Source organism: Tubulanus polymorphus, chromosome 3, assembly GCF_964204645.1.
Source record: "Tubulanus polymorphus chromosome 3, tnTubPoly1.2, whole genome shotgun sequence".
NCBI classification, from domain to species: Eukaryota; Metazoa; Nemertea; class Palaeonemertea; order Tubulaniformes; family Tubulanidae; genus Tubulanus; species Tubulanus polymorphus.
In genome coordinates this window covers 9,504,559-9,520,272 of record NC_134027.1, presented here as the reverse complement: position 1 = coordinate 9,520,272, position 15,714 = coordinate 9,504,559, and the positions used below count along the sequence as shown (strand labels likewise).

At 41.0% G+C, this 15,714-nt stretch overlaps 1 protein-coding gene across 2 annotated transcripts in view; it reads left to right on the top strand.

Moving 5' to 3' along the window:
* Positions 1–484: 484 nt before the first annotated feature.
* LOC141902586 (uncharacterized) overlaps positions 485–15,714 on the top strand; it is a 29,843-nt gene continuing 14,613 nt past the window's right edge. For both annotated transcript variants that reach the window (XM_074790390.1, XM_074790389.1), the window contains exons 1-3: positions 485–610; positions 1,416–3,511; positions 4,211–4,322. In XM_074790390.1, the coding sequence (XP_074646491.1) occupies positions 1,505–3,511; positions 4,211–4,322 (2,119 nt within the window). In that variant the 5' untranslated portion in view covers positions 485–610; positions 1,416–1,504. The remainder of the gene's footprint in view (positions 611–1,415; positions 3,512–4,210; positions 4,323–15,714) is intronic.

Below are 15,714 nucleotides of genomic sequence, written 5' to 3'. Positions count from 1 at the left end.
AGCAGGTTCGAATCCTGATAATTCTTTGGACTTTGGTCAATATTCATTTGTCACGTGCAAATGCATTTTCGATATTATGTCTCGGCCATTTAGGAACTGAATCGAAAGGTTACGTTTTAATTCGATATTGAGTCGTGGCTTCTATTTCTAACGTTACTATTCATTCATTTTAGTCTATTATTAGATGGGGAAAACAAAGCTTTTTCTTGTGCCAAAAATGCAAGTCATGATCACAGGGCGATACCAGGCTATATAATTCTTTTTTCTTAGGCCGTAGGGTTCTAACGTTGTGGTGCTTACGTAAGATCGAAAACTCATTCATTACATAAGAAATACCAAAATATTTCTTTAATGTCGCTCTCGATTTTTAGTTTTAGTCCACTCAGATTTCGGAGCCTCTCGCGGCATGTTTACGACTACTCTAGAATTATCGATCGATTTGAAATAAAGATTGGATTGAATTGATTTGTAGTAGCCTTTGTGTTTTCCTCTGATGTGACTAATACGACAAATCAACGATTTAAACCATGTTAAAACCGGTCTCAGCTAATATAAACGCGTTGTTATGAACCCTGTAATGTTGACGATGAAAATGAACCGATTCAATGTGGTATGTTGAATTTAAAGGACACATATATCGGGCCTAAATTAAATTGCCTCTAAAAATTTCTGTCAAAAAACTTTTTTGGAACCGATGGAAAAACGGCCCGAATATTTCCCAATTTCTTTCGTAGATCGACGTTTCTAGTGTGACCCTTAAGTAGCTGGTATAGCCTCAGCTATGTGTTGGTTAACAGTCAGAAACAAAAGATAAAAACTTGGCTCTGATTGATAGCAAAAGGAACACTTATTAATTACATTGTAACAATGTGGGGGTTAATTAACTGATAGCTAACTGTAATACGATATAAAGGGTCACACTGAGTGATCTTTACAAAGGTGGAAAAGCAATTCTAATCTATGAAATTGAGTATTCGTGTATTTTATGATTAGGCCTATGATGTCACTGATTCAGTAGTGGAATGAACCTAAATTAGGCATCCCAATGCCGGACTACCTATGCCCATGTAGCCATTGTAGCCGAGAGTGGTAACATTGGCTGTTATCCAAACTAGGGTTATCCCTGGATCAGATGTTTGTAATAAATTATCGCTAAAGTTCCTGTGATGATTACGTAATTGTAAATATACAAACGGCTACATTACAGAGGGCCTAGGCCTACAGCAAACTGCCTATGACTATGTTTTATGATTTTAATTATATTTAGGCTAGGGATCCACAGCACTGATGCTAAGCCTTATCATACATTCATCAGTATATATCATTTGCATTTTGCATTAAAGTAGATTTCAGTCTAATACACGTATTAGTGGATTAAAAGCCGTGATTGATTCAACTTTATTAACGTATTTCAGATAAACCAAAATGATATCTACAAGGGACCACCGAATCTTTCAAGTATTCAGCCTTACTCGTGCGCTGAAGCCAGTATTTGCTATGCAGTATGAGTAGAGTCGTGTGTTTTGTTTGCGGTAGCTTAGGGGCTACCTCGACTCTGCATATAAAACCTCGCGAAAAGGGTTCGTATTTTCCGTTTCTCGAACACCATGATCCACCGAAAGGCTGCCAAAAACCGGGGCCCGGCGGCTTGATTCCGTCGTGTAAGGTCTGTTTCAGTTTTCTGAACCAGCAGTGGGAGTGTTTCGAACGGACTAAGACGCCGCCAATAAAACGTTTATATTGGTTAAAACGCGCCGACGATGGACTTTACACCGGCGCCGAAATGAATACTCAAGGTGAATACGCCGCATTACTATTCGGGTTGCATCACCACCGGTCGCCGTACAACCAATACGACCAGGGACGGTCAAATCAGGTGCCCGGCATGATGACCTACAAAACGGAGGTCGGCGATGACGGCTACGTTACTAATCAGTCGCAGTCAGCGCCTGTTAACTCTGATAGTTTCGACAGTTCGGGCGCGATGGATCTTACCGGTAATTTGAAATCGTCAAAACCTAGCGCGCAAAACGGTTACCCGGAAGCGGGTATCGCGCCAAGTGAAGAATCGGCTAGCACGATGGTTTGCTATACTTGCGGAAAAACGGCGCCGTCGACGTCGGGGAAGTTCGTTTATTCCCGTAAACAAACGGACGCCGTTAAATATTTCCCGTTTTTGGAAAAAATCGAGCCGCCGACCGGAGCGATGGCGCTCGGTAAACAAGGCCTGACGAGAGTTTGCGGCTCGTGCTGGAACGGGCTGCAGACGCAGTGGAAGGCTTACGAACTCACCAGCACGAACGAAGAAAACCGAATTTACAACGTCGGAAATGTTTCGGCGCCGACGCATGCGCAAACGGTCATCGCTTCGTCGCCTTTGAAAGGCACCGAAAGTCCGCTGCAGAGTAACGTGAAACGAATCGAAGAGGCGTGCTTTTTGTGCGGACAGGTCTACCACCGCGATTCGCTGAAAATCATTTACGCAAAACCGCCGTATAAAGGCGTCATGGATCCGATGTATTTTCCATTTATATTCAATTTGAAAACGCCGTCGAAGGCGCGACAAATGGATGGTGACGGGCGAGTGATGGCGTGTCGTATGTGCTACAATTCGTTGAAGCACCAATGGCACACGAACGAAGACGCGTCGATTCCCGTACACCTGAGAACGTACTCGTTACCGAATAGCGCATCGTCAGATAGAAATCTACCCTCCGACGCAGCGCGTATGAAACCGAGCGACGTCGCCGCCGACAACGCCAACGTTACAAAACCGTTGAACATCCATATCGGATCCAGCAGTCCGTCGCCGAACGTTTCCGCGCAGCAGAATCAAGGCCTTCTAGCAATCGCGAGTCCGTTTAATTTCTACGCGAATAATAACGATAACGACGCGGCGACGCAGAAGTCTGTGTCCGGCGCCGAGGTGAAAGGCGTTAAGATCTCTTGTTGCTTCGTTTGCGGCACGAAGACCGAAGCGCAAAAGCTGCACGTCGTCTCGGCTTATCCGGAAAAGGGGAAGTCCGAATATCAGACCGAGGTGAAGCAGTTTTTCCCGTTCTTGGTGAATCGGTCGGCGGCGGCGGGCGCGGAGCCGATCTTGACGCAGGGTACGGCGTCGTGTTGTCGTTATTGCTACCACAGTTTGCTTATGCAGTGGCACATGTACGAGAACTCGAAGAAGCCCGGCGACAATAATCGCTGGCTGCGTCAGTACAACACGACGGAGTTCGTCTGCTACGTGTGCGCGTGCATCGAAACGCGCAAGAACGTGAAGGCGATCTCGCTGAAACGCCACCCCGAGCTGAAGGAGCTGAATCGGCCGGACGGCGCAATCGTCATGGACGACGGCATCATCGTCGTCGTGTGCGTCATCTGCGTGAAAAAGTTGAAATCGCGTCACAATACGTCGACGACGCACGAGACACAGCAAACTCCGACCGACGTCGTTCTGCCGCCGAAACTTCGCAAAGAGAAGTATTTAGAACATTACGGAATCAAAACTGAGAAGGTATAATCAAACTAGATTTTAGCACAAATATTGCGTTTTTAACTAGAGTCGATTTATTTTTGTCTGGGATCGATGTTTAGGGAATATTTCTCTTAATCTTATGAAGACATACTTCACTTTGGTCTTAATACAAGTGAAACTGTGCAGTCTGAATAGACCATCATTTTCATATCCATTTTACACTGTATTGAGAAGGATTGCCATAAAGTCTTCTTAATTCATTTGAAAGAGAGAAAAAAGACTCCATTTTATGGTCTGAATCTAATTTTGAGTAATAGGCATTTAGAAATTTTTGTCTAGTTTGTAGTTGTACAGTAAACTATGCCTAAATTGGTACAGTTGGGACCAAGATTTGTTTTTTCCCGATTAGCAATTACCAAATTAGAAACCCAGTTTAGGATAAATATTTGCTTACGAAACCCCAGAATTAAAGGTTTACCAAGATACACTGTACCGATTTAGGAGGAGTTCTGAAAATGATGCAGACGCGTCCCCCAAATTTGAAATTTTCTCCTTTAAAACTCCTTATATCCAAGGAATGACTGATTTGTAGGGACCCTATAGCCTATAAGCGTGTTTCACTGGAGTGAAAAATGAACTGACTCCTGAATCAAATATGATAAAACTATCATGAGGTCTATTGCTATATCACATCATTTTGGGGGTAAGGATGTTGACAAATCTTGTTTATTTCTTCAGGTTGACGACCAACCGATGAGCAGTTCATCATTAAAAGACGACAGATCTGTTGCTAGAATAGCTACTGTGGATGAGAAATCTTATCCCGAAGGCGTCGGGAATCAACCAGCAGGTAAGAGTACATTGAATTTGAAATCATTACTTAATGGTTGCTGGCGACCTATGAGTGTTTAAATGTAAAACAAACCGAGATTTTTGGATTAATCTCATCCACGTGCCATTTTCAGCAGTTTCTCGCATTTTTTGATTGCGCCATTTTGGAACAAGGAGGAATCTTATGAATGATCATGATGATTACTAGCAATTTATTTTGTTTATATAAGCATAGCTCAATGCTGTGTTAATGTTCGAGGTGCTTCATGTTATAGATAATTGTAAAGATTGTATTCAGTCTAGGTGCCTGCTATAACGCGTCGCAACTCATAGAATCCCCAAAAATCGGTTATGCATGCTACCTCTTAATCACTGAATGACAGCGAATGGTAAAAAAGGCATAAAAATAGGAAAATGCCTTCATTTCTTTGTGTTGTCTTCCATAATACCGAATTTGGCCACTATCAGTTAGATTTCACCATTTTCCATGTGTCATACAAATGGAATAAAATTCGAGGGAATCCTGTGGATGCAATAAAGAGAATTGGGAACTTACGACATGAGCAATTTTTCCGGGCAAATATTCCGCATAAAAATGATTTTTCGTTATGGAAAATGTTTGATATCAATCATTACTTATGTATTCTATAAAGTTGTAAAATTTCATGCGTTAGACCATCATCTATCCGAACTCCAACATACCAAACTTGGTTGTATCAAGATCGGCCCTTAATAAGAAAACATGTTAGATGGTAATTGCGCATTTACAAAAAAAGTGTAATAACTTAAGTTGTTCATTGAATTATTACCGCTGGAAAATCTCCACCTCTGGAGAGGCAACCTCCTAGAAAATCACTTTTGAGTACATTCAGACGATTTTAATGTAAATGATATAAGCAATTGATGTGAGTGCTGAGACTGTGGTTCTATAGATTAATCATTGCTCATTGATGAACGGTATTGTTGCCGCCAGTGCTATTTTGCCTGTTAGATTTCCATGCCTTCAGAGATTTTCGTTTCCAATTTGAATGGTTTTATTGTTGGTTTAAATGTAAGTCGAACTATCATGTTTGTTCCGGAGAGGCATGGGTGTGTCTGGCCGACCGATATTACGGCATTCAGAGTTAATAAGTAAAAACCTGCATAATAATAATGTCAAATGATAATTAAGCCGTTTATTTTCTGACACGTTTCAGCGTTTCGACTAAACTCCGAGAGAGTTGGGTTCTCTGATGATGGAGTTTAAATAAATGGTTTGGTCATCAACTGTAGGCTTCTACTTAATTATCTATGGGTGTGTTTGATTTGATTATAGAATTCGTGAAATGAGCTATGATTTGTCTCTAGTGCTAAAAGGTCTCGATTCTGGAACTGTACACTGGCAACTAAATATCTAACATAACTAGGCTATATGTTTATTTGATATGCGCATACGTACAATATCGGTAGGCCTTTCGCAGAATTCTTTTTAAAGCCCCCTCTGTATGAGTTAATACTGATTTACAGTACGACTTAGAATCAACTTAACATAAATTGTGGATCGTTAGCGCGTTGAAAGCATTTATCGTACGAGTTGAAATGTGTTGTATACACGCGATTCAAACGCGCCACTATTTACCGTCTACGTTTTGATGAATTGATATTTAATTGGGAGTTATGACAAATTTTTGTATGATCCCGGGCCCGGGCCTGGTTTTGTGGACTGATATTAACTTTAAACCAGGCGCTAGCTCAATTGAGAATGGATTGAGTTAGCCCCCCAGTTAAAGTTAATACCAGGCTGTAAAACTGGGTCCTGGGCCCCATATCTTGAAATGTGTTTGAAATATGATAATCATCAATAAACTTGGAGCCGGTTTTATAGACTGGTATTAACTTTAACCTGGGGTTAACTAAATTGAAAATGAATTGAGTTAACCCCCAGGTTAAAGTTAATACCAGTCTATAAAACTGGGTCCTGATGTTCTTATCTGTTACTAGTATCCAACATGGTTTTCACTCGAGATTGCCAAAAGTGTAAATGAATGGAAGGCGTTCGAACGAGTGTCGCAAGTACATATTTACCAACTTGGTCATTTTTAGCATAGAACACTTCAACAACGGCAAATGAAAAGATAGCATTTGTTATTTGAAAATGGCACAAAACTGAAAATTAAATGACGATAAATTGAACTTGAAGATTCCTGCTATCACGGATCCGTGGTCGTCTCTCCTTGACGATTTCGCACAATGACACCAATGTTACGGTTAAAGATGGTTGATGTGGGATAAATTGATTGCGCGATTAATTCTGAGACGAAAGGATGAATTGAAAAAAGTTTTGATAGATTCTTGACATGTAATCATTTCATGAATCTACTCTGGGCATCATAAGGTAACAGCTTATGTTGCACTTATCATATGGATGTCATCTTATTACATTTCGTGGCGCAGTTCTTCAGTATGACGGATCTCGGCGTAGAAATCTCTGATCAAATTCTCGAAACACGAAGAGCTGAAGTACTTGCATAGGCCTTACAATACAAGGATGGATCACTCAGGGCAACGTGTGAGGCTTGTACAAGTTCGTCAAAATATTTTTTGAGTGCCCTTTTTCATTTTGTCAATAACAACAAATAGGAGTATTTCACTGAGGGAATGCGCCTAATAGCCTATTGCCTTTTTGGAAATCTTTCAAAATTGGCCCTAGGATCCGCCACTGCTATAAGCACCCGTTTCCGATATATACTGCGCACCATTAACCAGTTTGGATCTTCGGCCTATAACTATGTGATGCCACATTATGGAACTCAAATCAAATAAGCATGACTGGTCATTAGGAAAGTGAATTCGACTATTTCTAAATGGAAAATTGGCCAATTTGGGTAATCTTATTCAAATGCATGGTGACACATGCATGACTTGAATTGTTGGGAATTCGCATTACTGCTAGTAAACATGTCACACGTAATAGAATCATATCGTTAAATCGGCAAGCGCTCAATGAAGTAAGACAATATAGCAACAATAAGTAAAGAGGTTTTTTTTTCTATTACGAGAACAACTATGAATACTGAGCCCTTTCAATTAGAAGGAATCTGTTCCTGGACACCTGTTTAGGTGCAGGATAGTTTTTTGTCGCGATCTGAATCCAGAATGTGGAATGAATCGCTCTCTTCCCGTATCATTTATTTAAAAACGTCACCTTAGCGCCGGTCCTTTACGCGCTGACGGTTCGAAATCTCAGTTAATCATCATATTCAGTTTCGCGGAATTTCACCGTTCGAATTCTTGGTAGAAAATCTCGTTCGTTCGCTCGCTCACTCGCTCGTTCTTCTCATCGGGCCTTTTTAATTAATTAACGTCGGATTGAGGTAATTAGCGTGATTCCATCTCGTGTGTGACGTGGGTGGTGTGCGTATATTCACACGCAGTCGTTCTCCATTCTCCGTACGAGCGGAGTGCGAATTCGACTTTTGAATCAAACGACAACGACGAATCAATTATATCCTGTTTACGCTGAACTGCTGTTCTCGGTTCTTCTCGGCGTAATTAAGCCTGGTATCGATATGAGCGATGATCGTCATCATTGTCACTGCAGTACCGGTACCTACACGATGCTGCTGCTGCTGTAGCGAGGTTGTGTGTTTTGCCGTGTAGTAGTATCAACTCAGTCGTACCGCGATGAAACTTCGCGACACCGTCGCCGCTGTCGTGCGCGTATAGATTGATCGTCTTTCTCCTCGATCGTGTTTTCTCGTTTTCGATTGATTTTGTCGCTCGCGCCACGTGCGAACCTCTCTTTCCCGAGAGAGACTGAACATATTTACGAATACAACAGCTGCTACAACTCTGGTCGATTGATAGAGGGCTGATTTAATTTTACCTGCAGCAGCGTGTGCGCGCGCGCGGGTGTTCGGAATGTGCGTGTGCGCGCTTGTTTGCGGCGGCTGTAACGCGCGGACTAGCTACACGACAACAACTGCCGTCAAGATCTAATCCAGGAATACGACAACGACAACGACGCAATCAACAGCTCTCGGTGTCAAAGTCGCCGCGCTAGACTGATAAATCATATCTCGCTCTCTATCTCTCTCTCTGGTGATGCGCGGAGGACGGCGCTGTTTTCTAGTACGTACATTCGAAGCCAGTCGGGAGTTACCTCGAAAAACGATGCGCTAGCTGAGCGAGCTAGCTACCGAGCTACCGCTCCGTTTGTATCAAATAATCTGTTTATAGCCACCGCGGATGATACACCTCGCTCTCCGTAGTAGTAATAGTAGCTCTACTATGCGCGCGCTGACTCAGTAGTAGTAGTATACGGATGATGATCATCGGCGTAAATAAATAATAATCGCGTCTGTAATATAAATGGAGAGCGTAATGATTCCAGCAACCGCGGCGTTGTTGTTTTTGTCGACAACCGCAAACGCTTGAAGTGTTGTGTGTGTGTGTGTATATCGCGACTGCTTTTTTTAGGCGTGTACTACAATTATATCAATTTTCCGACGGAAGATCGATGCTCTCTCGTAGCTGCACCCTCCGCTACCGCCGCCGCTGCTGCTACATATGGTAGGAGGACTCATCGTCGGCAGACGTTGAATATATTTTTGTGTGTCAGCCGCTGTCACCGCAGCAGCGGCTGCTAGTCAATCCGTGTCGCTGGAATACACTGTATATGCGCGACATATGATACGTAGATAGTATAATGCTTTCGAAACGTTAAAGGATCTTAGCGAGTGTGTGTGCATCGACGCTGATAAAATTACGTACATACGGGCGGATGTTTTGAATGAAAACGGTTCTCGGTGTCAGTCGTTGACGTTTCAGTTTCTGTCATCATCATCATCGCTGCAGCAGCAGCAGCAGCTACAGTAGCAGCAGCAGCGACGAAGCGGTACAGTCGTTTGCTTTTATTACTACCAATGGCGCTCAATGGATTTAATGGATTTTTTATGAGCCCGTATACAATGCCTCCCATCTATCAATATCCAGGTAAAGTGTTTAAACGCACCCGAACACTACCACAGCTATCACCGCCGCGTCATCTTTAAAGCAGTGCGCTTTTTATTTGCCTAATGATCGGCGGCGGCTGCTGGCATTAAATGTAACAATGATAACGTTATTCCAAATTTGTGAAGTCATCATTTTTGATGAAATACTTTTGCGCATCGATGATAGTAACGATAGTAATTTGGATTTTGAAAAAAAGGTTGGGCGGGAGAAGTTGAATATTATGGGCTTGGGTTTATGGATAAGATACTGACTGGGGTATTATCTTGAACCCGTGGGTTAACTAAGGTCATTTTCAATCATTTAGCGGCCGGGTTTAGATAATAGTGGTCTATAAAACCGGCACTCCGGTATTAATTCATTCCCGGGGAATGTTTTTTAAGAAAATGAATTTCTAACCGCCAGTTGTGTATAGGCGCCTCAGGTTTAGCTACTTAACCCTGTGGTTGTTATAATACCAGGGAGGTGTTCGTCGCGAGTGCCAGTTTCGTAGACTGGGTTACGCGTGAACCCTAGGGGCCGCCGGTGGCGCAAACAAAATTATGATCAGTTACTAATGACAACCTTTCGCGTTTTCGACGACTTGATTATAGCGTTTCGCGAAGCTGAACCCTGGGCAAAAAAAAGTGTATCCATTATTTTCATGGTTTTTCATTTTACGGTTATGATATAGTCGACGATCAGCGAGTAGTCGATCCCTAGCGATGAATTTGATACTCCCGTCCGTGAAACCAACCCACGGATAAATGCTGAATGCTATTTTTGCGACTTGTATGTACGTATAGCTGCCAACTGTTGCTGATTTTCAGTAATTGTTACTTTTCTATGACGAGAAATGCTGAATTGATTCGTTTGACGCAAATATAAGGAAAGATGTTACCGAAGATCCTACTATTGATTACTGAGAACATTTTCTTTAATATTTCAAGAAGTATTACTGATAAAAATTTCAATTTGGTTACTGATAGCACTTCCAGAGATTGGCGGACCTGCGTATAGAATTGAAAGTCCTGCTAGTTTAATATTCGCAAGCCCCCACCCCCTCCCCCGAGCTGATTATTTCACATTTGGTAAACTCGACGAGGCGGTATCGTTGAAGTATCGAAGAGCGAGTGGAAAATGAAATTTCATCGCTCATCATCGTGAGCTTCGATTCAATCATTCGTTTCATTATCGTTCTCCGTATGCTTGAAATGAAGTGATTTTAACCCTCGACGCCCGGGCTAATCTACGATTATACCGTTAGATGGCATGCCAGACTGTATTTTTAAAATAACCTCAATAATACGTATCCGAAAATTATCATTTCATGTATTTCGTTAACTGGAATCATTTGAATTCGTTAAATGTCTTAAGATATTCATTGAATCCGAAAAGGAAGTCATTGCACGCTTGCCCACCTTTTAGTAAATCATTTATATATATATATATATATATATATATATATATATATATATATATATATATATATATATATATATATATATATATATATATATATATTCCTAGTTCTTTTTTAAAATCGATAAAAATGTTTCACTTGCGTAACATAATTACCAGATAAACTTTTACTAGCGTAATCTTTTACAAATCTAGACAAGTCTCAAACATCAGGCGGAAACTTGAAAAGTGATTTCACCACAGGCCTAATTTGTCAAAAGCTTAAAAGGCGTCGTATTTTGCGAAAGGAAAGTGTCTCTTAGGCCTATATGTAAATAAAGTATCATCTTTGACAGCGACGGATGGAAATGAACTAGGGGGACATTCGAAATTTCTTTTGTGACTAAATTGCTTCGTCTCAATTGAGTCATATTGGAAGTGACTGATTCCTCGACAACGAAAGAAGAATATGTCTAAATAAGGGCACACGACACCGCATTGCGATCTAGGAATTATAGCTATTTCAGGCTAAACAGTTGAAGAAAATTTTGAAAAGTTGAATATAATATAACAGTATAATATTATTATTACAATATAATATAAATTGTATAATTCCAAGGATTGATACAGTTATTTTGGATTTGAATATATCGATAATTCAATTGCAGCCGTCTAGCCCCCGATATATTGATGACATAGTGCACATCCTCTCAAAATGATGATCAAAATTTATCGAATAAAAGATAAGACTTATGATATATATTCAATTACAAAATGAATGCCCAAATTCACAATCATAATTGTTATTTTGAAACGCCAATATTAATGACGTAGTGCACATCAACTCACACTGAACCCTTGTATAACGCATACTAGGTATCAATGAATTGAAGTGATATTCTAACGGTTTTAACGGCGTCAAAAAAAGAATGTAGATATTTCCGCAAAAAGCGACGTATACATTGTGAACGCTGTTCTAAGCTGGATTCGTTAACCTTTAAAACCGGCCGATTCCCATGGATTTGATAACCGACGGAACATTTTACTGCTTTTTAATATTCGTCCATTGATGGAAGCGTCCTTCAATTTGCAACACACATTTTGATATTCGATACGAGAACGATTGCAGTCAATATCGAATTTGATATATACTCGAGGCTTTCAGCGACATGTCGGTCGGTCGCGTTCATTACCATCATTTGCGATTTAAATGTATTCGTCTATGTATATGCATATTTTTATTCGCGTATCCAATATCATGTTCACAACACTGCGCCATACTGTTAGAAAAAATTACAATTACGCAGCAAATATGCGTGAAAATCGAAAAAGAATGTATCCATGTTTCGGATGGGGAAAAATGAGATACGGGGTCTACTTTGACCTTGACTTCGTTTAAAGGTGATTTGCGAGACTGGTATTGCATTAAATGCCTATCATTCGAATTCTCTGTATGAGACAATGCCTGACAAATCAATAACTGTGTAACTATTAGGCATTGCAGGACTTAGACCTAGGTCCGATTGCGCACTCTTTCGAGTCCATGGTCCAATAGACGATGTATGTCAACAGGGTCTGATTAGAACGGTTACCTCATTATCTCATTGAAAAGCAGTGCGATTCGTTCTAATTACTGAAAACCATAGACTACGTTTTAGAACCATGGAATATTTCCACGAACATTGTATGGATATGAACTTCAGAAGGGTGATTATCATTTAGTTGTGATCACCGATATCACAAGAAACTCACAAATCAAAAGTTATCCTTACGTTAGTTGTAGATTTTATCGGGGTGTTGTCTTTATGTCGATCAGACTATTCCTTTCCCTTCAGAGGCATCCTCGCTTGCCTGGGTCTGATTGCCTTCTGCCGAAGCCGGTGCCGAAACCCTGGCCGCATTTCCAATGCATCTCATTTGCTTAATACCTAGACTGGTGGCCACTGAACGACAACATGTCGGCCCAAAAAATCTTGATCACTCAGCGGCCACCAGTCTATATATCTAGCCAATCAGATGCATTGAGGTGTATTGATAAGAGTGAATCTGCTATTGAAAAAACACTACATTTGATTTGCTTAATACTTAGACTGGTGGCCACTGAGCAGCAACCTGTCGGCCCAAGAAATCTTGGGCGGTGTATTAGACCAATGAACGAACTGCGGCCAGGGTTTGTGTCGGTGTGAGCAGCGGAACGCAATCGGACACTGTCAAGCGAGGACGTTGACAGGATAAATGAATGATTATTGTGGGGATACAGTTGGAATGGTTGCCCCAATGATTTTGAATTTCTTCAGGGACGGGTTGAATCTAAGTCAGTGATCGAAGTCATGACTGTGCAACTGGTCTGACTGCTGATCAAATCCGCGCTACAGAATCATGTTTCCAAATAACATTGCCTATGTTGTTCACGTTTTTTAAATTTTTTATTTTGAGTAAATAAATCAGTAACACGATTGTCACAGCGCATACGCAAATAGAAAAAAAAATCATTTACGTATTTGTAAAGTGTATTAGTCCCCGAGAGCGATGTTAGACGCGCGCGTGTGAGTGAGCGCGATCATTCCGTCAGCGTGTTTCATCATGTGTCAAGAGGCTAATCGGGAGTGCTGCCATGGAAACAAAAATCTCGCGAGGGCAACCACTCGGCTGATGTCAAATATAGACAAACCGTACCGCGTAGTGTATCTATCGTTCATCTCTTTTTGCGGAACGGCGTTTTACATTTTGATCTGTTTACGCATCCGGCTTTTTACGGATTGATTTTCAATTCTGCGTAAGATTCATTTCGCCGATATCCCTCCCTCTCTGTCTCTCTCGCGCGGAGCGCGGACCACGCATAAAGCCGTTTTAGGTCGCATAGCGATATTACTACTGACGTATATGAAATACAATGAATATTTGATTGCGCTGTTTTGTTAAGATTTTTTCGTATTTTCGCCGCGTTATGCATATATATGTGCTCATATAGTTTACGTATTGTATTGTTTCCCTGCGCGCCCGCGCGCTGTTGCACAGGTGTTACACATGCAGCCATTAATCATTCGATATCAACTTAATACACTTTAATAAATACAATCGCTGCGGTAACCGTAGTGAGTAGTGAATCAATACGGTTGAAATATCGATTTCGTTTTATCTGCGGTCGTATGTATCGCCTACATCAGCGTTTTGAGGAGGGATTCAATCGGTACGATCCGAAATCCAGATAGTGAAAATATTTTCTTTTTCATAACTTTTCGATTAAGGCTGAAATGAGATGGTACCTTGTTTTTCCTAATCGGCAGGGTCATTTTGTAAACTGCAATAAAATTTTCAATCAGTTCATTTATATAACTGCCAGATCTGTTATGGCTTGCTTGATCATGAATTTAAAAAAAAAATAATGCACAGGGTCGGTCGGCCAACGCTAAGCAAGGAACAAAGTATCAATTTTTGGCCTGACCTTGAATTTCGATATGTCCGACCCGTTGCGTAATCATCACTTTGATTTGATCAATAGTCTATATAGGGTTCGATAACTGTTTTGAATGAGTTAAATATCTGTCATAAGATTTCAAGATTGTGTTCATCATTTCATTTGTTTAAATTTCTCATTTGTATTTCATCGAATTGATTGCCTAGAAGGAGAAATCTCGAAACTTTGAGAAGACCACGAAAGAAGCCTCATCCTTTCGGAAGCGCGCCGATGGGGGGTTACTCGATTATCAGTTCGAATTAGTGAAGTTCATTCGCAGAGGAAAATGGAAAACCTCTTCACGGAGTACTACAACGTTCTTTTTAAGTCGACAGGTTAAAGTTCATTTAACGACGTTCTGTTCGATGAATGGAAAATTCTTATCATGTTTACGGAAAATTATCGCAGTCGTCAAGTTCAAGTCAAAGTTCCCCTGTCCCAAAATATTAGATTACGCTGAGTTAAGGCAACTCGTTTTCTAGCTCATGTTTCACAGTTTCGTCCACACAACCTAGAAATCCTCGAAATCTGCGATATTAGCCCAACCTATTGAGGTTAAAACCCACTTTACACAAAATTTAAAAGATTGTAAGCGAATTTTATTCATCAAAAATTAATATCAAAAGACACAATGTTTCAAACTCTCATTGGCAGTGTTCTCCACATCACGGTTTAGAGGGCCAGCCACCCCTTTCATTTTTACGTCCACCCCTCTGAGCTGACCCTTGTAAAACGACTTCTACCCTCTACCAGGGCATGGATATTAATATTCTATCAATGCTGATAATTGCTTTGGAATATATTTTGAGCTGATGTGAAAAATTGAAGATTACACCAATGTAGAGCTTAAATTGTCTGTGGGGATCGAAAGCCTTGCTACTTCAGCAGCTCAGCAGCCACAATGTCGTAGATTAGAGATCATCGTTAACCTGACATGTCGTCTGTTGTGTTAAGTCTTGTTACGGTATATATTCTTCACGTCAGAGTGTGGCTACTCTCTACTATTACAGTTTTCGGGAACAATTTCGAATGACTGACTGGCGTTGTACGTGTGTTAGTGTGTGTTTGTGTGCGTCTGTCTGTATGAATTTGATCGTAGTCATCGATTATAGAGCAGTTTTATCGTGTAGTGTGTGTAGGTTATAAACCGTTGTAATCGATGGCTGTCATAATTTGCCACTATTCACGGAATCATGGTATCAAATTTATTACGAATTGCGTGCAGTCGTAAGTGTCACGCTAATGATACATGTCTCCGCGTAATGTCGACGCGCTTCCCTTTTGCTCTCAGCCACATCGGCGAAGACCACACTATTCCTTCCACGTCTATCCAACTCCTGGCTGATGATTCTGCGAAAGTATTTTTATCGCTATAAACATGACAAGAAAATCGAACGATTAGAACGCTGTTTTCAGTCCGAAAATGGGTTTTAATCTTAGCGCGTTAATCCCTTTCCCGATTTCCTCTGGATTTAGCGTCGTATCGCCGCGTATGATCGAGCACCCGCCGATTGAAATCTCCGGTTTCAAAGACACATTCAATCGTTTGAAGTAGGATGAACGTGTATTGTCTTGCGCTTGA